The sequence below is a fragment of the Palaemon carinicauda genome, chromosome 8 (genome assembly GCF_036898095.1).
Source record: "Palaemon carinicauda isolate YSFRI2023 chromosome 8, ASM3689809v2, whole genome shotgun sequence".
In the NCBI taxonomy this organism is placed as follows: domain Eukaryota; kingdom Metazoa; phylum Arthropoda; class Malacostraca; order Decapoda; family Palaemonidae; genus Palaemon; species Palaemon carinicauda.
Window position 1 is genome coordinate 138,345,498 of NC_090732.1, and position 25,904 is coordinate 138,371,401.

A 25,904-nucleotide genomic window follows, 5' to 3' on the forward strand; every position below is an offset into this window, starting at 1 on the left:
ACCTAAATATTAAAGATGGTAATGGCTCCAGTATTCAGATGGTTATATACGGTAATAAGAGTCTCTTTTATCTAGAAAATTGACTGGTGTTTGACTTAATTCTGGACAAATTCATCTTTCTCAAGAAACCCAACCTCTTGAAAAATCTAGGAAGTTCTGTAAATCTCAAAAATTTAATACACACTCCATCTCAGAGGATTCAATATTTGGGGATGATGATACCTTCAGTTCCTTTTCTAGATTTTCTATATAAAAAGGAGTTCATTAGTTTCTGAAATTATTGGCCTAAGTTGATAAAAATGAATCATCTTCAGCAAAACTGTTTATTAGATTTCTTGGCACATTAGCATCACTAAAGAAGTTTGTCTCTTTAGGCCATCTTAGGATGGGAGACCAATGTGGTTCCCCTTCAGTCATTGTTGAAACAGATACTAAGGAAACTTTTATCCCTTTATGTAGGATTCAACCAAACCATTGGCCTGTTGAGACAATCTTTCAAGTCTTCCACAAGATTGATGTAGCTGTTCAAATTCCAGATGTGTCACTGATTTTTATGCTTACAACAAGGGTTTGAGGGTCTAATAGACCATCTTCATCTATCAGAATAGTGGAATAAAGAGGAATCAATTTTACACATAAATTTCCTCAAGTTATAAACAGTCTAAAAAGCTCTTTGTCAAGCAGAGAAAGTAACTATGGTGACGATCACTGCTTTAATCATTAGCAACACAAGAGCATTTGCCTACATCAGTAAATAAAAGGGCATTCAATCAGAGATCCTGTTTTATTTTAGCTCATGAATTATTATAGTGGACAGATAATAGTACAATACAGTAATAACTTATTTCCTCTTTTCATCCTGGGCAAATTAAATATTCTAGCTGATCAAAGGTGCATGAATCATCAGGATCTCCATGACAAGTTGTTTCTCACCCATTAATTTGTCATAAAATATTGAAATACAGTTGTAGAGGAAACCCAATAAATATACTGTATATTGGATTCCCATGAAACAAAAGCACATATTTTGCTTTCCAATCCTGGATCCTCTACCCTGGATGGCAAATAATGTGATTCAGAGATGGTTGGTTGTGGATTTTTATACTTTTCCCCTGACATCAATGATTCTTTCAATAACATAATTTTTTGGGAGATTCAGAACACCAGAATAAGCCTCTAAGCTAATTTGGCATCAAGGAGATGGTTCACATATCATTGGCTATTGTTATCATAAACTCGTAAGAAGATTACCACAGAGGATGGATACACTCAAACAATCTAAACTCCACTACTACATCTGAACCCACATGTCCTTCAGCTTACCATTTGGAAACTTCCTTGTATCCTCAAAGCAAAAGGATTTTCAAAGTTCTCTAGGCTATAAATTTCAAATTTGAGAGAAAATCTAATATTAGGCTGTATTTGTCTTTATTGGAGCAGGTCGAGAAAAGTTTTTGTAAAAAAGTTCAGTGGACACAATTTATAAATTTCTGTATTTCTTGATTTGTGAGAAGGAATTTTCAGTTTCAGCAATTGAAGGTTATTGTCATAATTGCTATCCACAACATACTCATGAATTACTTTTGGATTTACTTAACACTACTTTCATAGTAAGTCTAGATCCTTGTGAATCTTAACCTTATATCAGCATTTTGATAAATTTAGGAAGTAACAACCAACATCCTTTTGATAATCACCAAATCTTAAGATAAAAGTGGCACCAATTGTTAATAGAGCTGTATAATGTGGAACTTTAAAATAAGGCCATACTTCTTTTGCCTATGTTGTGCCAATGAATATTGAATAATTGTACTAGTAGTATAAAAGGGATTTTGACGAAGGAAAAATCTATTTCTGGGCGAGGACATGCAATAAACATTGGATGGTAATAAATGGAAAAATTTTAATTGTAATGAATGAACATTTGAATAATTTATATGAATTACAGGGATATAGACAGAATTTTTTACATGTGAAAGAACATTCTGGAGCATAATTTGGTAATAAACTGACAAGTACCATAAAATGTACATAACAAATAATTACACAGATTTATCAAAATAGAGGCTGGAAGCCATAATATGTGATGAATACATTGTCAACTAGAGGGGCACTCAGTAGAGCGCAGACCTCCGCCGTGGCAACTCATTTCTCGACCTTTACCTTTGACGTTAACATGTATTAATTGGCGTGGACCAAGTTTGTAGTCTCTGACAACAATGTCCAAACTTGTGGCTAATTATATGAATTGGACATTTTGCTTGACTGTGACTTTGACCTTTGACCATGACCTTCCAAAATTTAATCATTTTTAGCTTTTTACATAACAGTTAATCCCTGCAAGTTTCATTACTCTACGATTAAAATTGGGGCCATGAAGTTGTTCACAACAAACCCACAAACATCTGTGAAAACAACCTCCTTCCAACTTTGTGGCGGAGGTAATAAATGACCTCTGTCTGAGACAATGATTAAGGTGGAAACTTAAATGTTTCCAGCCTATTGGAAATGTCCTTCCCTGGTGATCTGGTAGACTGGAATTTGAGATCTGCTCCAGCTCGGTAGTTTCTTGTAGAGTCTGCAACTTCACCATCCTTGTGAGCTAAAGATGGAGTGTTTGAGGTTGTCATTACCTAGCCCTCCCTAATCCTAGCTTGGGTTGAGAGGTGGCTTGTGCACTGATCATATGTACTGTATATGTGATCAGTCTCTAGGTATTGTTGCTGTCCCTTCCCTTTACTACTCATTAGCGGTCTTTAAGATAATATGTCTCGCACAGGACTCTCGATGCAACTGCTGCTGGGTCTTGAGAAGGTATCCTGCCTTTATACAGTACTTTTGTAGATCTATGCCAAAAGGTGGACGGGGAAGACCTTAAAACATACATTTATTTAAATTCTGATCAGTTCCTGGAGGTTAGATCTACATCTAGTCAAGGATGCTAAATAATATAGTTGCAACTTACATAAAATGTCAAACAGAACCCTTGTCTATTATATCTACAGTAGGAGCTCTTCTGCAAGTGTCAGTAATGGCACTTGGTTAAAGTTTTGCTATTTGAACTCTAAACATACATTTCCATGAGAAATATCGTCTTGCTTTTCCAACTAGGGTTGTGGCTTGGCTAGTGATAGTGATATTGATAAAAGAACAGCAAGACAGTCATACTCCTCACATTGAGTAATTAAATCACAGTACTGACCCCATGGAATAATAGCTCACAAATCTAGAGGAAGATGACTTAAAATGCACTAAGACTTATCACAATCTTGAAGATCGAGTGTTTCAAACTGATGCAACTGAGACTGAAATAACAAAAATCCCTTGACGAGTCACTTCTTTGCTTCTTGCCATTAATCACAAGTGTCTCATAGGCATGTGTCATTTGAAAGGAAAGGAAAGGAAAGAATATTGTAATTGTTCCCATACTAACAAACCTAACGTTATTTATGTGGATTATCTTTCAGCATAAGTGCAAGATAATCCACATAAATAACTCCAGGTATGTATTAGTTAGAGAAAGATACAAATTATCTCTGAAATTGTCATTTTTACGAATAGAACTTACCTGGCAGTTATATATACATAGCTAATTATTATTTTTGTTAATTTTATTTAATAAACTTAGCTTCTAGAGAAGAAGCAATATGAATATCAGGTGAATATAGTAATAAAAAATTATTAAAATTCCATTTTTCCTTTTAGACTTATGGCTGGATAATCTCCCCCCCCCCCCCCTCCATTTAGCAATGATAAAATCAGGCTTTTCTTATTCAAAATAGCTTGGTTGATTATATTTTAATGGATTAACCATAGAAGAACTCCAAATTTATTACCTCCCTTGTACTTAAGTACAATACAGAGAAATGCTATAAATGAGTACAATACATTCATATTTCAAGCAGTTTCTAAAAATACAAACCTTGTGTAACTGAGATTCATTCTGTTATCTTCTTTGTTTTGTATAAATCATTTCCACTTGCTCAGTTGAAGGGTGAAGAACATTGGACAAGTGGGATAAGGGGCATGTTGGCTTGTTAGTTTAGGTAGACATTTTTTGTTCATTTGTTCTGTCTGTAACTAGGCCTGTAGACATTAGTAAAAATCATTACAATTGTAGAAAATGCATTCATTATTTCAATGAGTCATGATAAAATCAACTTCAATGAATATGATCTCTTAAGATATCAATGAGTTTTATGTTTGGAAAAGTTTTATAAAGGCAATATTATTTAATTGTAATTAGCTTAATACTGTATATTATTTTCCATATACTGTACCCTGTACATATTTGTTATTGTTTTGAAACCTGGTTAATGCCTAATGTTAATCTGAGAAATTTGATTGTTATCAGGGTAATATTTATTTTTTATATCGACAAGATTTGCCATTTATTAAAGTATAGTACATATGATGTAGGTTAGATTGTGAATGTTGTATATGTGTGATATTTATTTCAACATATTTTCCTTTTGATAAATGTGTTTATGATTCTTTAAAGACTAAATGTTCTAGAATCTTGTTTTTGTGTTTCACTATGATCATTTAATAACCGACAGTAATCAGAACAAAAATGAAATTCTTAGATATTTACAGTGAGGACAATTTACATGGGGATGGTTTGCAATTGTTTACAACTCTGTTACTTCCAACATTGTTTATTCGGTATAAAAATTCAAAAGTAAGCTCTTGAAGTTTGTGCTATCACTTTGAAGTTACAAGCCATCACATTTTGCAGTCATTTGAAGGCGGATATATTTCTGAATCTTTTAAAAAAGGAAACACTTTCTTTACGAAAGGATGAGATCCCCTTAGTGCAAAGTATGACCCAACTTTCTCCATTCTGTTAATCAGCTTATATATTGGTCTTAAGACATCACCCATCTTGCTTGCTCTGTTTCTTATCTTTCCATCTGTAGTTTTGGTCTTTCCTAAATTTGTTGGAATGATACGTAATATGTTGAAATATTACACAGTGTTCCCAAATTTGACCCTGTAATTTGATGTGATAGTGGTATCATATTACAGGGGATACGTAAGCTCACTTGTATTTGTGCCCTTCGGTCATCAAATGGCCTAATACAGTTGTGGCCATGTTGTGATTTATCATCTTTGATTCTCTCCTGAAGAACAGATCAGCTATTGGGACATCTATTTAGCTAACCCCACATATTCATGACAAGCAAAGGCTTGTTCATAAAGATGTTACTTTCTTCCTTTAACACCTCAGGCCTAATTATCTCATGTAAGGGCCAACATACAGTAATAATATATTGGAAAGCATACTGTTGTATCTCTCTTTGATGCCCTCTGTTAGTCATCCTAACCTCCTTGATGCCTTTCAAGGCTTCATTATAACACTGGTACTGGGATCAATACAAATGCTTCACTCAGCATAGTTGACCTGTGAATTTCACTGAAGGTACTGTAATCTTAACTCTATTCATACATATTTAGGTTGAGTAACTTACTTTTACAATCCTTTACATATGTAAGTACTTTACTTCTCTTTGCAAGATATCCTCTTTTACTAAGGCACTAAAAGAGATTTGTTCTTACACGAATACAAACCCTCGTTCTTTATGTAGAAGATTCAGCGTAATATGGCGTAAATGGACATAAAGATTTTTAACAAGGTGCCAACAACCTCCCGGTCGTTACTGGAGTAGTAGGGGGATAAGTTCGGACCACCCGCACACTTACAACAGAGATCGCTTCTGATTTGGCCTTGATAGGGAGCAGACATTTTCTGCTGCTCTCTTCCATTCATTACTTTATGGTATTGTTAACTTTGTTTTGCTTTGCATTTCGTGCGGAGAACACTCCTGCACGGAGGTGTCTCCTTGCGATGGGTGTCAGGATTGGCCCTCCTTCCAGTGGGAGAGGTTCTGTAGGAGGAGGAAGAAGTCAAAAAGGGATTCTTTACCCCTGAGCTCTTCCTCAAGGTCTAAGATGTCCCGACTTTCTTCTCCTTCCCCTAGTACTGTACTGTACTCGCCTTTCTTTGCTCGTTTTGTCTTTTCCGGAGAAATATTGGTAAGGAAGTCCATGTTGCTTCCCTTAGTGAAGTAGCTGTCTTCCTCCCGGGGGGAGTCTTCCCTCAACACTTTGCGGCAGTTGTGGCCATCCTTGAAGCTTTCAGGTTCCCCCTCGAAGGACAGGCTCCTGGAGGTCTTGGGACTTAGAGCACAGCTAGAGCTTACGCCTGCTCATGGTGGGGTTAGCTACAGCTCTTCTCCCTCTCGAGCCAATAGAAAGGAGTCCCTTTTGCTTGGTCTAGTGCCACAAGTGTCTACATCCTCTGCAGTTCCTTCTCCACCTGAGGTTCTGTAGGTTGGTACTCACAAGAGTACCCCCCTCCAGAGCTGCGTGCACATGCTGAGCTTGCTCAGCAAGAGGATCCTTATCCTCCCTCTTTAGAGCTTGCCGACCTTTAGCATACACCTTCATGAACACAAGCTGTTGTCCTTTCTTTAGAGGATCGCCCCTCAAGTTGCTTGTAAGCGTGGCCACGATCTGTCGTCAACACACTCGAGCTCTTCGGAGAAAATACTTTCCTCCCGTAGCCCAGTAGGTACCCAATCTTGCCACTGTGGCCTACAGTGTTTCAGCACCCAAGGCAATCGTTCCTGCACGGAATTCGCGTGGTGAGATGGGAAGAGCTATTCGCCCCCCTTCAGCTCATCTTACACAACAACTTTTGCCTTGCCCTCATCCTGCCGAGTGTGTGCGCCCTTTCAAGGCATGATTCTGTAAGCCTACCACGCTCGAACCTCTGGAGAGTACCAACTCTCACAAATTTACATTTAACGAGCATTCACCTCAGAATATGCTCAGTTGCACCTTCATGGAATCCTGATTCTGTGTGGATTCAGGAGATTGTGAAAGCAGCCGTGTTCACTCAAGCTGCTTCTGTTAGGACTTTTGTTAGGACCTTCATTGGTTTGTCCTGATAATCCAGTCACTATTAATTTGGTGACAATAGTGTCTCCATGGAACCCTAGGGGCCCACTTACCCCAGGTGTTGGAGCACAACGATCATCTTTCGTGCTCCCTCTGACACTGCATCTCCTGCCCCCTGGCTAGGGCACCAGTACCATCAGCCCCTCTTGCTCAGCCTCCCATACTCAAGACATCAGCGTATGTTTCCAGATACGAGAAGCATCTGGAGACGTATGCTATCAGGACAAAGCTTTCGGAGCCTGGCCCCATGTGAGAGATGTTGGGAATCTTCCAGACAAAGCTTCACCAGAGGTGTAGAAGGCCAAGGCAGGTTACTCTGCCTTCAGGAGACATTTTCCACCCAAGAACCAGTAGGGGATTGAGATCTCCAAGAGAGATCTTATATACTACTCTGTGTCTTTCGTTCCATCCCCAGGACTTTCTGTTGGCTCCGCAGATCTCTCACAGACTTTGGAGTCAAATGAGACTTCCCAGACTCAAGAGAGCCCTCAGAAGGAGGCCAATAGCATCTTAGCCTCCTTCACAGGCAAATCCCGGGGTCAAAAAGACACGACTTAATTCCCCAAAAACTGGGCATCTAACATTGTTTACGACCCTGTTCTAAAGAGGCGAATAAAACAGGCAGTCTCTGGTATGTCGGCTCCTACACCTCAGAAAATTTCTCATAGGCCTTGTTTCTCTACTAAGGTGCCTAATAACGAATTTTACCCACCCCGGGCTCAGCTGAGTATGAGCTGGGAGGTTGATGTAGACCTTGATGATTTGGAATGTTTGGTAGGTCTACTGCCAACAACAGTTAGCCCTAATAGGCCCCAGTCACCGAGCAGCGCAAGTCAGACTCCATCTTCCTTCAAGTCCTGTCTTGCATTCGGACAATAAATGGACTTAGGGGAACCAAAGTACTCCACTCCAGATGGGAGAGATGCAACAATAGACCTTTCGTGCCATGCCCCTAGGCCCAAGAAGCCAAGATTAGAGCTTCCTTGGTTCAAATTAGCAGCTGGGTCCATCAGGAAGGCAAAACTCAGTCTCTGCAAGAAAAGAAGAGACTTTCCTAGGGCTAGCAACTCGTCCATGATACTTCCTCCCCCATTCGTGAGGCAGAGGAAGTACTACAACATTCTGATGGACAACCCTTCTCCCATGCCTTTAGACCCAACAGTGATATCCTTGTCCCAGGCCTTGTCAGTAAAGAAGCTAAGAGCACAACCAGTAATGTTTGCAGTTGCTGACACTACGAACATGGAGAGGTTGGCGAAGGTGACCATTCAAAACTCTTCTTAGATGGACCACTCGTCGGTGACAGTTAGATCTTGAGAAGCGGAAGATCTTTAAGAACATCGTCCAGTCTGGAGTTAGGGCGATAGAGTATGTTAGTAATAATGCCGCTAACCAGTAGGCTAACTGCGTCTTGAAGAAGCGAGACGCCATTGTCTCCAAGTTCCAGAGGCAAGTACTGAAGAGGGAGATCCTCAGCTCTGTAACTCCCCTATTTCCACCCCATCTGTATTCCTTGTTGAAGACATAAAGGCTATTGCAGAGAAATGTATATAAGCAAGTCATGACTCTTCAGGGCAGCAACATCCTGACCCTTCTCTTCGGCACAAGTTGTGGCAAAAACTTCTCCTGTGCAGCGAAAAGTGCATAAGATCTCCAGGTACCCTTTTGGCCAGTTCAGTGCCGGTAAGAATAACCTTTCCAGACCAGAAGGGATTAGGAAGAGGAGGGAAAGTGCTAAGATGAGGACAGCACCCCTGCTAGGGAGCCATTATCCCCACAGTTCCCTCCGGGGGGAATGCCTGAGATGCTGTTAAGTGTGCTATAGGGCCAAACCCTGAACAGTAAGTGTCCTTGATCAGGTTACATCGTCATGTTCATCAATTCTCCCCCTCCCCTGATTTTTCATCCAACAAGGTCATTGTCCTTCACGAAGGGATCAGCAGAGGAGATCACCCTTTGGGCAGAAGTTAAGACCATGTTAGAGAAACGTTGGATCTGAAAGACTCGTACTTTTCAATCTTGATCCATCCACTGTCAAAGAAGTACCTAAGAGTCTGACTAACTGCATGACAGAATATACCAGTTTTGATTGCTGTGCTTTGGCCTGGCAGTGGGATTCTTCTGCTGGACAACTGGCTAATTCGGGCAGACTCGGTGGAGACCCTTTTCCTACACTGATGTATGTTTCTCAAGTTTTGTTACAATCTAAAGATCGTGGTAAACTTTGAGAAGTCATCCCTGCAGCCCAAACAAGACCTTATATGCCGTATATAGGATTGCAAATAAACACCCGATTAGGGAAGATATTTCCATCTTAAAGCATAATCGAAAGGTTCAAGAAGTGGCTCGACCCTTTCTTGTACGAGGCTCGCTACATGCCTACCGATATCAACACCTGACGTCCTTGGAACGCTTAGTCCCCAACGGTCGCCTTAGCATTCGGTCACTTTAGTGACAGCTGAAGACCCTATGGTCTTAGAGCAGGCATCTTCCAGAAGTGTTCATTTTGGCAGGATCAGAGCAGAAGAAGAAGGACTTTAGTTGGTGGTTACAAGACTCCAACCTTCTCAAAGTGGTAGATATTTTTCCTCCTCTGGATTTGATGCTTTTCACAGATGCATCAAAAGAAGGGTGGGGCCTCACCTGCAGCAGCATATTACCTCTGGGCTGTAGTCCGACTCCAATCGACAATGCCACATAAACCTCCAGGAGTTAAAAGCAACCTTTCTAGCCCTTGAACATTTCCAACAGCAGCTTTCAGGTCATTTAGTAGTGTTGTTGAGTGACATCACGGCCATAGTGGCGTACTTAAATAAACAAGGAGGTACGTTTTCACAGCAGCTCTGCAATCTACCAGTCGAGATTCTGTGATGTACAGATCTCCCTTTCAGCTCGGATAATTGGGTCCGAATGGTCTTTTGATCCTGACTTTGTGGGGTTCGCCGCTAATAGACATGTTCATGATGTCTCTCAATTGCAAACTGCCACTGTATTGGTCTCCAGTACTGGATCTGCAGGTGGCATTTTCAGATGCATTCCACCATCTTTAGGATAACCTTGATGTCTGCATCTTCTGCCTGATCTGGAGGCTCCTCAACAAGGTGAGATCGTCTTCCAACCTATCAATGATTCTAATAGCTCCCCTATGGCTGTATCCAGAGGGGTATTTGGACCTTCTGCTGCTGCTGCTGACAGAGGATATGAGGGAGCTAACCCCCTTACACGACCTTCTGTGTCAACCACATGTGAAGATCTATCACAGGGCCGTTGCATCCTTACGACTTCACGCCTGAAGGTTATCCAGCATCTCCTCACTCAAAGTGGGTTTTCACGACCAGTGGCGAAACGTATTTCTGGATACCTCAGGAGGTCTTCTATTGCAGTCCATGAGGCTAAGTGGTCAATATTTTATTGTTGTTGTCAAAGAAGGGTTATCTCTCCACTCAGAGCCACTGTACCAATGATTGCCGAGTTTTTGTTGCATCTCCGAGAGGAAAAACTTTGAAGTCTCAGCGGTGAATGGCTATCGCTCGGCCTTAAGCCTAACTTGCAAGGAGTTGATATTTCCTCTTTGGCAGAACTATCTATTTTCATACTAAACTTTGAGTTATCTTGCCCTTAGTCAGAAGCAAGACTCCTCCTTGGAGTTTAGTTAAAGTCTTGCATTCCCTGAAAGGAGCTCCTTATGAACCATCAAGTCAAGCGTCAGACCGTGACGACCCCTAAAACTGTTTTTCTCCTCGCCTTACCTTCTACAAAGAGGGTCAGCAAGTTGCAGGGTTTCTCCTACGACATTGCCCATTCAAGGGGCTGGGGGCAGGTTACACTCAACTTCATTCCTGTGTTTGTTGCTAAGACTCAAAATCAGGCTGTAGTAGACTTTATTTTTGGGCCCTTCCAAATTACGGGTCTACAGGACGTAAACGATGATACTGATCAACTGGTAATATGTCCTGTGCTTAGTGGATAACCAAAAACACAGTTTCTTCATGGATTAGACAGGTCAGTGACTGTGTCGTTAGGAGCCAGGGAAAATGTCCCAGAGTTCGTAACGTCAGGGGCATTGGCACGTTCTTGGCATTGAGAAGGAACTTTTCTGTGGTGCAGGTGTTGCAAGCATTCGTATGAAAGTATCAAACGACCTTCACCACCCACTACCTGCAAGACGTGACTCACATGTCCCCGATATGTGTTCTCTAGGCCCTGTGGTAGCTGTTCAGCAAGTAATCTAGCTGCCTTAGCTCCCTTAAAGGATAATTAGCAGACAATTGAGGACAGTGATTATGGTATTAGCCTGGGATGAATGTAAAGTAATGACTTTTATTTTCTTTTCTTCATCTTCCTCTCTCTAGGGGTACAGCATCCAAGGCCCTGCTAGCTGGCTCCCAGTCACTGCAGGTAAGCCCCTTTTTGCAAATTTTCTGAATATATATTTGTTTATATATTCTGTTGCAGCCCTTATTTCCTGGCAAATGAGAGTTGGGTTGCCTAGGTCTCAGTTTGTATAACCACAAACTTATTGTGTATACATAGCCTAGATGTGTTATGTGTGTTCCCCACTCACTAACCAATATTGCACGGGTTGTTGACCTCTCTGGTAGAGTATTGTCAAACCAACTGGTTTGTGAAGTGTCAGGATACCCATCCCAAGCTTCTTTAGGCTTGGATGTGGCAATCCTTTGGCAGTTTTCAGCTAGTTGAATGGACTTCCGCCCCCTTATAGGTGAGTCCCCTTTTGTAAGAACGAGGGTTTGTATTTGTGTGGGAACAAATAACAAATTTGGAAGTAATTTGTATTTTTCTTTACTATACAAACCTGAAGTTCTTTACACATACTTGTCTGCCATCACTTTCCCCTCAGCAAGTCCTACATGTAATCAAAAGTGGTCTCAGTAGTGAGTGGCTTCCCCCCACTACCATGGTAACAACCGGGAGTTTGTTAACACCTCGCTAACAATTTTTATGGCCATTTACGCAAACTCGCACTAAATCTTCTCCTATGTAAAGAACTTCAGGATTTCATAGTTATGAAAAATACAAATTACTTCTAAATTTGTCGGATTTTGCATCAGCACAAGTTATGTACAGTTGAAATAATTTTATGATTAGGTATCATCATCAACATAAGCATTTTTACATCAGGTTCCTTGACATGGGTTACTTTCACTCTGTCTAGTGCTTTTTCTGTCCAAGTTTCCATCAGTTCTAGATTTAAATCTCTTTTCTCCCTGATCTTATTTTGTGGATGTTCATTGTTGTGACAATTGAATATCAATTACTTTCATGATCTCATAGTGTGCCTGCACTTTCTCAATATTTGGAGACCTCTGGAATACATTCTTCAAGTTTTTATGTAATATGTTTCAGTACAGATGTCATAACATATCAGCTAAAAAGTGCTTTAAATTGAGAAACTACAATTGCAATGAATAGGTCTACATTGATGTGGCCGTAAAAGGTAAAGCACATTTTTAACTAGAGTTTCAAGGGGATGGGTGAAGGTTACACTCCGCTTCATCCCTGAATTTGTTGCTAAGACAGTTCTTGAATCAATTGTACCAAGTGGACTGGATAATGTAATGGATGCGACTGAAGGAAACATCCTCTTTTTGTATGACAATTTATCCTTACGATTAGGCTTCTTTATCGAATTTGAAAAATACTAAAGCTAACAAAGGTGTTGCAACCCTCATCAGTTCCTCCAAAAGAGCTAGACCTCAAATCATGCAGAGAGTAAAGTATTTTCATTTTCAATTGGGAACAGATATCAACTGAGATTGAGGGACTCCCAAAGTAGGATTCCTATCTTTGTTTTCCATATACAGTACTTCGTAAATCCCTTGAACAACCTTTGAAAGCATTACCTAGCAATTATACTCCAAAAAGGCCTTTTTCTTTTGATTCTTCTCTCCTGAACTTCTAAACAGTTTGGAAGGCTCCACTACAAAAATCACTTGGGTATGCCGAAAAAATTGTCTGCTATTCATTGTTTCTTAACCCCTAACATCAGCTGCTTAGCATTCTTGCAGATTCTTTTGAACCTTGCATTATCATCTCCCAATTAGGTTAGACTTCTTGAGATACAGTCATTGGTTAAATCAGGCTAACAGTATTACATATTGAAAGGCATCAGTTTACCTTCACCACCTCCAAAATCAGGGATGGCCTCCATAGGTATATGAGTTAGTAAGTAGCAGTTCATCTTCATGTACACCTACCTTAGGATGTCGTTTGACTTGTACTGGTACCTTGATGTTTTTGAAATTGGTCTCGTTGGAGTAACCGTGGAGTTGGGTAACTTGTTCTGTCAAACATGACTCCTTTTCTATTCTTCTATCTAACTTTTAACTCATAACTATCAGCGACCATCCCAAATTGGACCTGTATTTCAAGTGAAAATTCTTACTTTCATTCAAATTTCCATTTCAAATTAAACATTGTTGAATCTGGTAAGCCACTAGCTTTAGAAATAGAGAAAGATCAGTGATGGTTAACTTATTACTTAGGGTAAGGGAACTTGAAACCCTAAATAGGTTCATACCAGAAAATTCTGGTACATTACCTTTATTCTTGGTAGCTAAATCGTTTTGAATTTAGTTGCAAAAGTAAACAAATCTTAACATTCTATAATTTGTAGATTGTAAATCCTTGCTTTGTATGAAGGTCCCTCCTCTCTTCTGTGAGAGTTTTTTCAGTGTTATATGAACTTAAGAGCAAAACAAGCTTAATTGGGAGTAGTGAGAAAGTTTGGGTATACCCTTTTAGGGGTAGTTTTATCCTTCTAGGAATTTCAAATGTATGTTTTCTTATTAAAGTTCTTAGTCTCTCACCTGTTTGAAGTAGTAAAGTAATTTCATGTATAAAGACAGTGGTTGCTATTTTTTATAGGATTAGTATACTTATAATTATTTTATTGTTATAGAGTTGCACACACACAAAAAGTACCATAATTTCTTCAGTTATGTACAGTGTATGGCCCTTTATTAATTGATATTTCATTGGTGATGACAGATTTGGGAACAAGTAATTGGTGGTTCTCCTAGTACCAGTAGTAAGATTACAAGAGGACTGGGCAAGATATATGTGGCAGGCTTTGCATACACAAAGAACAGGAGCAGTGGAGTACGGGAGTATTGGCGCTGTCAGGATAGAAAATGTCCAGGACGTTTGGTCCTTCATGGAAGAGAAGTGATTAAGATTGGAGTTCACGTCCATCCACCCGAAACTGGTGGTAAAACATCTTCTGACATTATCATCAGACAAGATCTTTAGCTATATTAAAAAATTAGCAAATATACTCTAGAAAATATGCTTGCAGTTTCCATTACCAAAAAAAAAAAATGATATCCTACTCTAATAGAAACATTTGTCCTTTAATAGGAGTAGGAAATCAGTATGACTGGAATTCGGCAGTTGGAATTTATACTATAACAAGGTGTTGGTAATTACTGGTGGGTGATAGGGAAGGTCTGCCCGCTTGTCTGCATACTGAATAGCCACTTTGATTTCAGCCACAGAACAGTACGGTTTTACCCTGAACTAGTAAAAAATTAGCTGTTTCTTATTACAGTATCTCTTTTTCTCTTTTCAGAGTGTTTGAATATGGAGAATCCTTGTGGGCATGCTGTCCTGACATAGTAATCTGTGGCATAAGTTTGGTTGGTTTATGAACAGGCAGGATGTGGATTCTAATTCCTTATACCCATTCGCAGACATACCCTTCTGATTAGAGTAGGGCTTAGTCACCGGTGCATTGGTTCGAGTATGACGGGAGGAGGAAGTAGTCCAGAAGTGATTCATTGTACAGGGTCTTCCCTAAGCCAAATAGAGCTTCTGACTCTCATTTCTTGCCCTTTGGTGTAGAGTATCTGCTCCATCTTTGGCATCCTCTATGGCTAAATCCTCTGGCAGGAACCTGAGGAAGGAAAGGTGATTCCATCCTGCTCTTAGGACAAGTTTCAGGTGAGGCGATATTGTCACCTCTCGGTAGTGAAGGCCATATTTTCCACTTTTCTCCTTTTACTGACCCCCCCATCTGGACAAAATTCCTCATGCAATGATGAAACACATGTGTAATAACATTAAACTGGCTATTATTGTAGCTTTTTTAAAACCTGGAAAGGACAAAGTTTTAGCAGCAAGCTACTGACCTATTGCATTGATACGGTATGTTGTTTATGTAAAATCATGGAAAAGATGGTCAATGCAACGCTTGTATGGATGCTAGAAAAGAAGGGTATTTTATCACCAGTGCAGTGTGGGTTTAGAAGAATGCACTCTACAATGGATGCACTTGTCTGTCTAGAGTTGTTTGCTTCCAAGAATCATCATGTGACAGTATTCATTGATATTGAAAAGGCTTATGATACCACATGGAGGTATGATGTCTTTAAGAATGTCCATGAGTTTGGTTTGAGAGGTGAGTTGCCTTTATTTATTCAGGCCTTTTAAAAAAGTTGATTCATTCATGTTACAGTAGGTAAAACTCTGTCTGGAAGTAAATGTTAGGAAGGAGTCCCACAAGGCAGCAGACTTAGTGTTACATCATTTGTGCTAGCAATTAATGGAATTTCTTCTGTGATTTCAGAAGACGTTCTGTACACTATCTTTATGGATAACCTTTCTGTTTCATTTGCATTAGCAAGAATGGCAACAGTTGAAAGAAAGCTTCATCTCAAGATCGATCAAATTATGAGATGGGTAGATTTGAAGAAGTTGAAGATTTCTATAAGTAAAACAGTTGTCATTCATTTCTGTCGCATTCGTTGTGTACACCCAGACCCAGATATATGTATAAAAAGCCATTGTATTCCCTGTGTTGAACACAATTTCTAGGTTTATCCTTCCACAGAAAGATGACTTGGGTCTCACATCTCAAAAAGCAAAAATTTAGATGTTTAGAGATTATGAATATTTTATTAGTACTAGCCCATACATCTTGGGGAGCAGATTGTTAGACTCTCCTGAGACTGCATAAAGCCTTTATTTTATCGAAACTTTTATATGAATGTAAAATATATTCTTCAGCTTCTACAGTACGACTAAGTTGAAGATTTTAGATTCCATTCACCACACTGGCTTAAGATTAGCTACTTTTTTAGCTGATGCAGGTGAGTGGCCTCCAGACTTATATTGCTGGTCTGTTTTGATTGGATATTGGTATAGGTTACAGAAGCTTCCTAATTCACTGTCATTTGAAGCTGCAAATAAAGATAATTTTTTTTTTCTACTATGAGGCTAACTCTATATCCCCAAATCGTTATTGATTCAGAGTGAAACAACTGCTAAATTGCCTGAATCTTTCAAGGAGTGGGGCACTACCTTTTAGGCTATCAGTCACCCCTCCTTGCAAACCTCCAGATATCCCATTCTGTAATTTACTGGCTCTAAGGGCAACACGATAAATGAAAAAGTGCTGTCTACCTATTTAGAACAGGCAGAACAACACAGGGATAGTTGATTTATACTTATGGCTCAAAATCCAGTGCTGTCGTTAGGTTTTTTTATACAATTCTTATTTTAATTGTAAATGTGCGCTCCCTTTACCTCCCTCTTATCATTAAAGTAGAACTGTATGGTATCCTGACTTCTATTGAAAAAAATTGCAGTAATGAAAGAGAGTAATTCTACTATTTTTAAGGATGCAAAAAGGGTGCTGCAGTCACTGGCAGTTCTTAATCCAACCAACCCTTTAGTTTTAAAATTTTTAGAATGGCTCTATATTTGTTGCACTGCATGTAAAGAAGTTAAGTTTTACAGGGTCCCAGCTCGTGTGTTTGCCGGAAAATGCAGAGGCAGACAAATTACTTCCTGGAAGATTCTTCTTTCATGTAATGACTTTTTGCTGCACATCTAAAAGTTTCTTGGTGATATTTAGCAGCGTTACTAGAATGCTGTTGATCAGAATAAGATGAAGGAAATAACAAATACTTTATCTTCATGGGAGTATGGTAGTATGCCAAGAAGGTGGGAGACTGTTCTCTGTTGCCTTAGAATTGGCCACACATGTTTAACTCATGAGTTCCTGATGACTGGCAAGTGTCAGCCATTTTGTGATGATTGCTTGGCTCCTTTGACTCTAACGCATTTACTTACTGAATGTTCCAGTCTGGTAGGTATCAGGGAACAAAATCCTTTCTGAAACTCGTGGTGAGGATGGCAGGTACATCCTTGCCAAGATTCTTGGAGATGTTTTTTATGATGCCAGTGGCATTTTTAAGTTCATATTGGAAGCTGACCTTCTTACTCATTTATTAATACATTAAATTTTAAGTTTTATTGTTATTTAGTCATTTCTGTTTTCATTTTAGTTTTTATCTTAAGTTATTAATTGTTAATTAAGCATACTCAAATCACCATCGATGATGCCAGATAATTGCAAATCATTCATTCGTCCTTTTACTGACCATGTCCTTACAGTTGAAGACTATAGCCATCTCTAGGTATTGAGGACAATGTCAACTGATAAGCTGCTCCAAGCCCTAGCCTCTGCTAAGACTCCCAAGTCTACTGCTGCAGAACCTTCCACTTCTGCCTTTCGTTCTGCAAAAGGAGATTCTGATGTATAACCCATTGACCAGGCTCAACCTACTTTAAAGACAGGTGAATAAAGTGTCCTTGTCCTCCTCCCTCTCCGAGGACAGCACCTTTGATAATGTCCTTTACTTCTGAGCCCCTTATTTGTGTCCTCTGGAAGTGCTGTTGATTGCAGATGCATTGAAGGAGGGCTGGGGTGAGCACATGAGGAACTAAACTGCGTTGGGTAGCTGGATCGAGGAGTCACTTGCAAATTAACCTGTTGTAGGTGAAGGCAGCACTTCTGGTGTTGCAAGCATTCCAACAGTGCTTGATAGGCCACCCAGTAGCATTCATGACCAACAATGCTACCTGTGTGGCGTACGTCAACAAGTAAGGAGGTACTGTTTCATAGCACCCCTATGAGTTGGTGAAGCAGGTGCACACTTGGCCTATAGACAGTGCAGTGAAGCTGTCAGCAAGATAGGAAATGTGATTGCTGACAAGCTCACTCACTAAGGAAAAGTGGTAAGAGCAGAGTGATCTCTTCATCCTCTAGTAGCGAGGAGTCTGTTGACTATTTGGGTTTCCCCCCATCAATTGGGTTTTCCCATCAATCAACATCTTCACCACAATGCTCAACAAGAAACTTCCAGTCTTCTGCTCACCAGTCCCAGGCCTTTCAGTGGGACTAGAGGATGTCTTACAGCATCTTTGGGACAATTGACAACCTAGATGCCTATGCCTTTCCACTGCTTTGCCGGATTCAAAAGATAATCAGCAGGGTGCTGACTAACCCAAATTTCAAGGTAACCCTGGTGGCTCCCAAATGACCACATGCTGAATGGTCCTAGTAGAGGTACTGAGAGAACTAATTACCCTAGTCCTAGTGTCCCAACCTACTTTGCCTACCCCACTTGCAGAGGTACCAAAGTTTGGTGACATTGTAATTTTAATAATACAGTAATAATCATTTTAATAATCTTAATAGTAATATTGATTTTAATAATAGTAATAATTTTGTATTACTTTAAGGGTGGAAGCTATACGGCATCTCCTTCGAGCGAAACTTTTCACGAGGGACTGCACAGGAGATGTTTGGATATCCACAAAGATCCTCTGCAGGGGTCTCTCAAGCAAAGTGGTCTACCTTCTGCAATTAGTGTAGTAAAAAGCTTACTTCTCTGGTCAGAGCCTGTCAGCAGCTGATTACAGGGTTTCTCAGCTACGCCAAAAGAAGCTTCTATCAGTTTCAGCAGTGAAAGACTATTGCCTTTCCTTGAGCCAGGACTAGACTGAAGGGCTTAGATCTTTCCTCTTTGTGGGAATTTGGATGCTGATGAGGAGCTTCCATCAGTCTTGCCCTCCACGAGAACTCTAGCCACCCACGTGGAATGTCACTGAGAGTTCTCAGGTCACTCTTAGGATGGTCTTTTTCCTTGCCTTAGACTCAAGTAAGTGAGTAGATGAGCGCCACAGTATCTCGCACGTTTTAGTCATTCTGAGGGAAGGAGAAAAGTCTTCACCTTCATTCCTAAGCCTGTAGCAAAAACTCAGAACCCCCCTCTGTTGGCAACCCTAATTTTTCAGAATTTCTCTTTATCTCCTCCCTAAGAGATGTGATCTGCTGTCATTGCCACAAGGTTTTGATGGCAGAACTCTGGAAACACAGGACCTTTCCTGCCCACTATGTACTGTACCCATAAGAATGTCCTCATTTTCATAAGGACCTGTGGTAGCTGTTCAGCAGGTTATGTACTGTACCTAACTCTCTCACATGACAAGAACCTTCTTGTCTAAGAAAGTGGTTATTATATTAGTCTAGGATTCAGAGGTAAGAACTTCAGGCCATTCATAATTTTTTCCCCCTCTCTTAGGGTGCAGTAATCATGCTATCATTTGTTGAATCAGACATTGGTATAGGTAACTGTTATATAAAATTTATATAAAAGTGCAGTACAGGTTCTTCCCTGTCCATCTGTCTTTGGACAGAAAACTAGCCTATTATCTGAGAATTACCTCTTAGATTCTTAGGAGGTTGAAGGAGTCTACGCTCGTGCACCTCTTCAGGGTTTGAGTGTTTTGACATCCCTAGATTTTAAACAAATCAGGGTATTTGTTTACAAGACCACGCTCTCCATTTACTCCAAAATTATGCAGTCCTGCAGCTCTCCTCTTTTTGTACAGTAATTAGGAGGTTCTTTAAATGCTGGGAAAGCAAAAAATAGCAAGATATATTGCGCAAGGGGGGAGGGGGAAGGGTTGGTGGAGGAGGTACTAAAAGACTTGGAACCGACATCGTCAACATAGTCAATCAAAGAGAAATTCGTGACGTCAGTGGACATTTGGTATATATTTAAAATATATACTAAATTAAGAATTAAGCAATTACTCAAAAGTGTCACTATTTGTGAAATGTATATTTTATTTGGTAAATACTTGAAAATAAATGTTATTTATTTTGCACAAACTTTTTATGAGCATGACTATTTTTGCAGTGTATGACTTTTCATTGGCGGGAAATTGGCAAGCATCCTTAGGGAGTGGTCAATAGAAGGCGTTAGTGTAGCATAACGTCATCTGGGAAAACTAGTCATACTCAAAATAGTTTCTTTAAAAAACACTTTAATAAGATTTATTATCAAATATTTACCAAATATAAAATATACATTTCACAAATAGTGACACTTTTGAGTAATTACTCCATTTTTAATCTAGTATATATTTTGAATATATACCAAATGTCCACTGACGTCACAAAATTTACTTTGATTGTGTTGACGATGTCGGTTCCAGGTCGTTTAGTACCTCCTCCACCAACCCCTCCCCCTCCCCCCTTGTGCAACATATCTTGCTATTTTTTGTTTTCCCAGCATTTAAAGAACCTCCTAATTACTGTACAAAAAGAGGAAAGCTGCGGACTGCATAATTTTGGAGTAAATGGAGAGCGTGCTCTTGTAAACAAATACTCAAATCAGCTTGGCTATAGCAATTTTTTTCCCCTTTTGGATTAGTCTCATATTTAAGGAGGATGGTTTATAGGAACATGTCACAGAATTTTCATATAATTTATATCCTAATTTTACAGACCTATGTCCTTTAGTTTCCCCTCCCACAACCATCTCACAAGTCCTAGGTGAGGGTGAGAGTGTCTACTCAGTGTGGTGGCAAGTGTGCAGGATTCCATCCCCCCCTGCCAGTAACTAGCAACACCTAGTTATAAATTCTAGCAACCAAATTTAGGCTATGCTGAAATCATGCTTATTAAGGAGTCAGATTTCTAGTTAAAAAAAAATAAAATTTTCAAAATTTGTGATTTTAATGAGACCTGTAAGTCTAAGTTTTGGTGTTTTAGTTTTTTTTTGTACAGCAATATTAGGATAAGCAGAAACATATTGATAATTCTTTTCAAAATCAGTAATACCCAAGCATAAGCATATTAATAGGCCAATGTAATGCACGAATAGTTTTACAAGTAACAATGTAGTAAACATTCTTAAAGATTTCATGAACCTATACTGCTTGTTTGAAGATCTTGCAGAATATTTCTATAGTATAAAGTACACCTGTAACTCAATCATTGATTATATGTGAACGGTGTTTGCCGAGTAGGCTATGTTGTATTGCAATATACATTATTGATTTCAACATGTGCTTTTAAGCTTGCCTATCCCATGGGTTTTCCCACTGAGTCATTCAGTGAAACTTTCTCTATTATACACTTTTACTAATAAATACTTCATACAAATCTTTAAAGTAATTTTTCGCTTATTAGCCTGGCTGAACTACAGTACTGTCGTGTAGATCATGTGGATAACGGAATAGAAAAATTCTTAGCAAAAGTCTTGAATTGACCAGGGGAAAAAGAATGGAAAAATAAAGATGAAAGAGTAAAGTTTGAAGAAAATTATGCTTCCCTCTATCTGTGAACTGGTTTATAACAATGGGAAATAATTGATCATGAAAAAAATGCCAAGCACCTAAATATTTGGAGAAATAAGATCGATCAGGTATGGGTGTATGTAAAGAAAGATAAAGGAGAGGTGTGTTAGATGGCATAAGTCACACATAGTACAGTATGCTTTGTACAGCAGTTCAGTATGAATAATAATGAAAGCATACTAGTCTTAGTAGCAATGTTAGGGCAAAAGTGGACATGATACCAATACTGATATATGGAAAATGTCTTGATTGGAACCAAAATAATTTTTCAATTTAAACTTAAAATTTACATAAGGCAACTTTCATGCTCTACATAAATCCGAGACACGCTATTCCCTACCTAAAATATATGTTGATTTGTGGACTATTGAGTCACACCTCCTATGTATCCCTAATGAATCTTGTAATCAAGGTACTGTAAGTATGAACCTTACCTCTCAAGTAATATTTGCTAAAGCCTAAAGCAATGAATGGGATCATGAAGTAGGACATACAGTATGATAAAATTTATCAGTTTGATTTGAGAATATTAAGTTTAGGTACAACAAATTTATCCTGTATATTAGCCTAAAAGAAAATTTCAGTAGAAGGAATCTGTTAAATAAAAAAAAAAGTAAAATGGAACAAATGATACAAATTGAGGCTCGTGAGTTCCCTATTAGCAAAGAAACAAAAGTTATATTGTAAGGTCAAAGCCCTACAAAACGGGATATGCCTTTGAAAGTCTTTACAACACTGTCAGAGTAAAAGCATAGTACTGTATTACCATACTCACCACTATTTAGAGGTAAATAACATTAAACTGGCTGGGCTGTTAAGTTAATCATCATGTGACTGACTGCCTTAAAGGGAGTCATCATGAAACAGAAATGACTAAAATGACAAAGTAATGAATCTGCTTATCTTTAACTGAATCAGGGGCCTTATTATAGATCTCACCTTAACTGCTACCGGTTCCAATGAGCCAAGTCCCGGTCATGTACTATATACAGTACATACCTCTTATGTATAAAGATGTAGGATGATGGAGGAGCTGTAAAAGTTGCTGAGACATAAACATTACCTAATACTGCATATCTGGGAAGTTCCATACAGTTGTAAGATTTTGATAAAGAGAGGAGCTCAAATGACATAAATATTGATATTCGAAGAATATGGGGGATTAGACGAAGAAGATAATGTGTGGATCATATGAGATTTACATTGGCTAAGCACGAGGTCATGTGGAAAAAATTCTGTACATACACTGAAATGTTGTAGTTGGTATACGTAATATACAAAATAAGTTGCTGAAACCATTCAACAATTTCTGTGATGGATATGAAGCATGTGTGGAGAGAATTACTGGTTTGGTGTAAAAGTGGATTTGAGAGAGGTGTGATGTGTGACTTTTTGACATCATGATAAGTAGAATGATGCAAGAAAACAGATAACAGAAATGGGTACAAAATTAATAAGCAAATGATTTATAAATGGAATGTTGAAAATTTGAATTTTGCAGGTGAATCAGTACTGATTGGGGATGGTGAAGAGAAAGGTATTAGAAATGTAAGCAGCATTAAGGTTATTCAGTGAATAGAATCAATGATAGGATGAAATAGATGAAGCAAAGGAGGTTCAAGGTGTATACAAAAGATTAAGAAGAACCTTAGGTGTTCACAGAAACCAGGTTGGGAATGTATAAAGTGATCATAGATTAAGAAGAACCTTGGGTGTTCATGGAAACCAAGTTGGGAATGTATAAAGCGATCGTTAGGTTAACTTTCCTTTATTGAAATCAATTGTGGGTAATACTGTAAGTGTTATTGAAAGATGAAGTTCAAAGCTGTTTTGATTAACAATTTGGAATGTCAAAGTTCAAATACTTTATAACATAAGAATAGTTTAAAGGTGGAGAATTGTGGCGATGCAGAGAAATGGTAAAATTGTTAGCATTGGTGAAAAGATAGATTTAATGTACTTTGAGATAGACTGATCATTTGGAAAGAATGGATATTGTTAGATTAATGAAAACAGGCAATTTGAAAATGCTCCAGTTGATTGAGATGGTTTAAATACTGTATATGGTTGATTTCTATGCATGATAGGACAGTATGGAGATGCATAGTGCTTCTCATAACTAGACTTATGTGGTTAGTCCCAGGTGTTTGTTCTGGGCACTTTGGTCCTCAGTCTGCCAAAAGCATGTGAAGCCTTCTTCAGTACATCATCACTGATCTTAGTGGTGGAGAAAACAATTATACCAAAGTATTTAAAAGACAGTATCACTTGTAATTGTGTATGATTGATGGTGAAGATGAGCATATTCTTATTTAGATTACAGTAGCTTGTTGCACTATGTGTTGTTTTCTTGAATGTGTCTGCAAGCTTAGTGCCTGGTATATTAAATGTAGATTTTATTAAGATGTGTTACATATACTGGTGTGTGGGCTAAAACGGCAGTATCATTGACCTATTGCAGATCAATCAATTGGTGAGGATATGTTTTTGTATGGGCTTGTAACTATTTTGATATAGAAGAGGCTACTATCCAATTGCTGTTTTATTGGGCCCTCTCCTCTTCCTAGTTTTTCACAAATTAAGAGTCATTATCAACATAACAGATTGAATAGAATGAGCCAGAACATCACCCTGCTACTCCCATTTCCATAGAGCTGGATGAGGATTCCAAGCTTTGTATACAGACTTTTGCTTCCATGTTTTGAGAAGTTTGTTAAGAATGGTACAGTTGAACCTTTCTATTTGCTGGAGGTTAAGTAACAGGGATGCTCGAGAATGGCGTAAATCAACAAATTTCTACTGCTTCCACCCGGTAACACTTCTCTTCCCTTACCAAATCACAGATGGGCCTGCAAGGTCGACTTGCCTCCCTATAAATAGACTTCAAAACAGTGTTGAGTTCATGAAAGATTTGCCAAAGCTGATAGACTTTCTGTACTTTGCTTTGGCAAATCTTCCCTTGCCAACCAAGGTCTCATTGGGACAGCGAGTTGAGCATTCTCTAGAAAAATAACTTGCTAATATTGTACAGTATTACTGTATTATTATGGCAGTGAATACTAAAAGGAAAATTAATAAGGGGTTGTGGTATTATGGAAGCACTGAGGAGGGTATCAGTACCATTAAAGTCCTACTGTACTATCGTATAAAACAAATACGGTGGGGGTATTTTATCGGTCATCCTCTAAGTAGGTATCGTAGCTTCCTTCTTTCTCAATAACGTTAATTAGGTGTGTGAATAGCCTTAGATACCATTGAATACTTGGTAATGGATACACAACTGCATTGCATATGTCTTAAGTAGACTCATCATCCCTTTTGTGAATAAAAATAAAAACTTTAATTTTTACTGGCAAATTAAGTTAGTTATGTTCATCTTCACAAAATTTATTGAGCACATGATATGGACATGACCTCAAAGGAGTCGTAAAATTACTTAAAAATACTTATCTGTTCTTTTTGAAGGAAGGTTTGTCTACAGCATCATCATCACTGCTGTGAATTTCCACTGATGTTTGAAAATTGGTGATAGGTTGAGCAGTTTTGGTGGCTGAAAGGGTAGGTTTCTTTGTGGGTTGAGCATTGTGATGGGTCCATACTGTAGGCAGTATTTTTCAAAGTCTCCATCTGCTGTGACATCTTCCCCAACTTATCAAGTGGGATTTTGTGTTTATCAGCCTCGCTTTCATAATCATTTTCTTTCTCCTCTAGACCTGCTGACCATACCAGCTCGTCAAGGTCTTCCTTGTTGAGCTCAACATCATATCTTTCAAGCAATTCCAAGATGTCTTCAGCAATTTTCTGGAATCCTTTGAAGGTAATTTTCTGTGCCAGTGCCACAATTTTCATCATCCTATTCAAGGTATCATGAAGACCAATACCCTTAACGCTCTTCATGCAGTTGAGTCCGCCATGTTTCCAACAGGCATTCACTGTCTGGTATCATATCCTTAAGAATTCCTCTACCACAGAGGCAGTCAGCAATAGTGAAAATCTTCCAATACTTTACTGTAGCTTATTGCAAAACATCCAGATCAGGATTGTCATCCATGGCTGATTGGAGTCTGGCTATTAGATGTTTACTCTATTATTATTATTATTATTGTTATTATTACAAGCTGGGCTGTAACCCTAGTTGGAAAAGCAGGATGCTATAAGCCCTAGGGCTTCAACGGGGAAAAATATCCCAGTGAGGAAAGGAAACAAGGAAATAAATAAGCTACAAGAGAAGGATAAACAATCAAAATTGAATATTTCAAGAACAGTGACAACATTAAATTAGATATCTTCAGACTATTCGGTGTATGTGTAGGCGAAGGGAAAGTGAGCTGTAACGAGAGAGGGATCCAATGTAGTACTGTGTGGCCAGTCAAAAGACCCAGTAACACTCTAGTGGTAGTATCTCAACAGGTGGCTAGTGCCTTGGGGTTTAAAGTTTGTAGTAATCACCTGGTCCATTGGCTGGATAAGTGATATGGTGTTGG

General features: G+C 38.9%; 1 protein-coding gene across 12 annotated transcripts in view; it reads left to right on the forward strand.

The window, feature by feature from the left end:
- The window catches only part of LOC137645970 (protein bric-a-brac 2-like), a 284,612-nt gene that overhangs the window by 182,160 nt on the left and 76,548 nt on the right, over nt 1–25,904 (forward strand). For 2 of the 12 annotated variants that reach the window (XM_068379060.1, XM_068379059.1), the window contains exon 6: nt 13,975–14,109. The exons of 9 other annotated variants lie outside the window; for them this stretch is intronic. Coding sequence is in view for 1 of the 3 variants with exons in the window: in XM_068379052.1 (XP_068235153.1) it covers nt 13,975–14,235 (261 nt within the window). In the remaining 2 variants the exon portion in view is untranslated. Of the gene's footprint in view, nt 1–13,974; nt 14,274–25,904 lie in introns of those variants that run through there. One more of the 12 variants, XM_068379052.1, reaches the window with a different exon arrangement.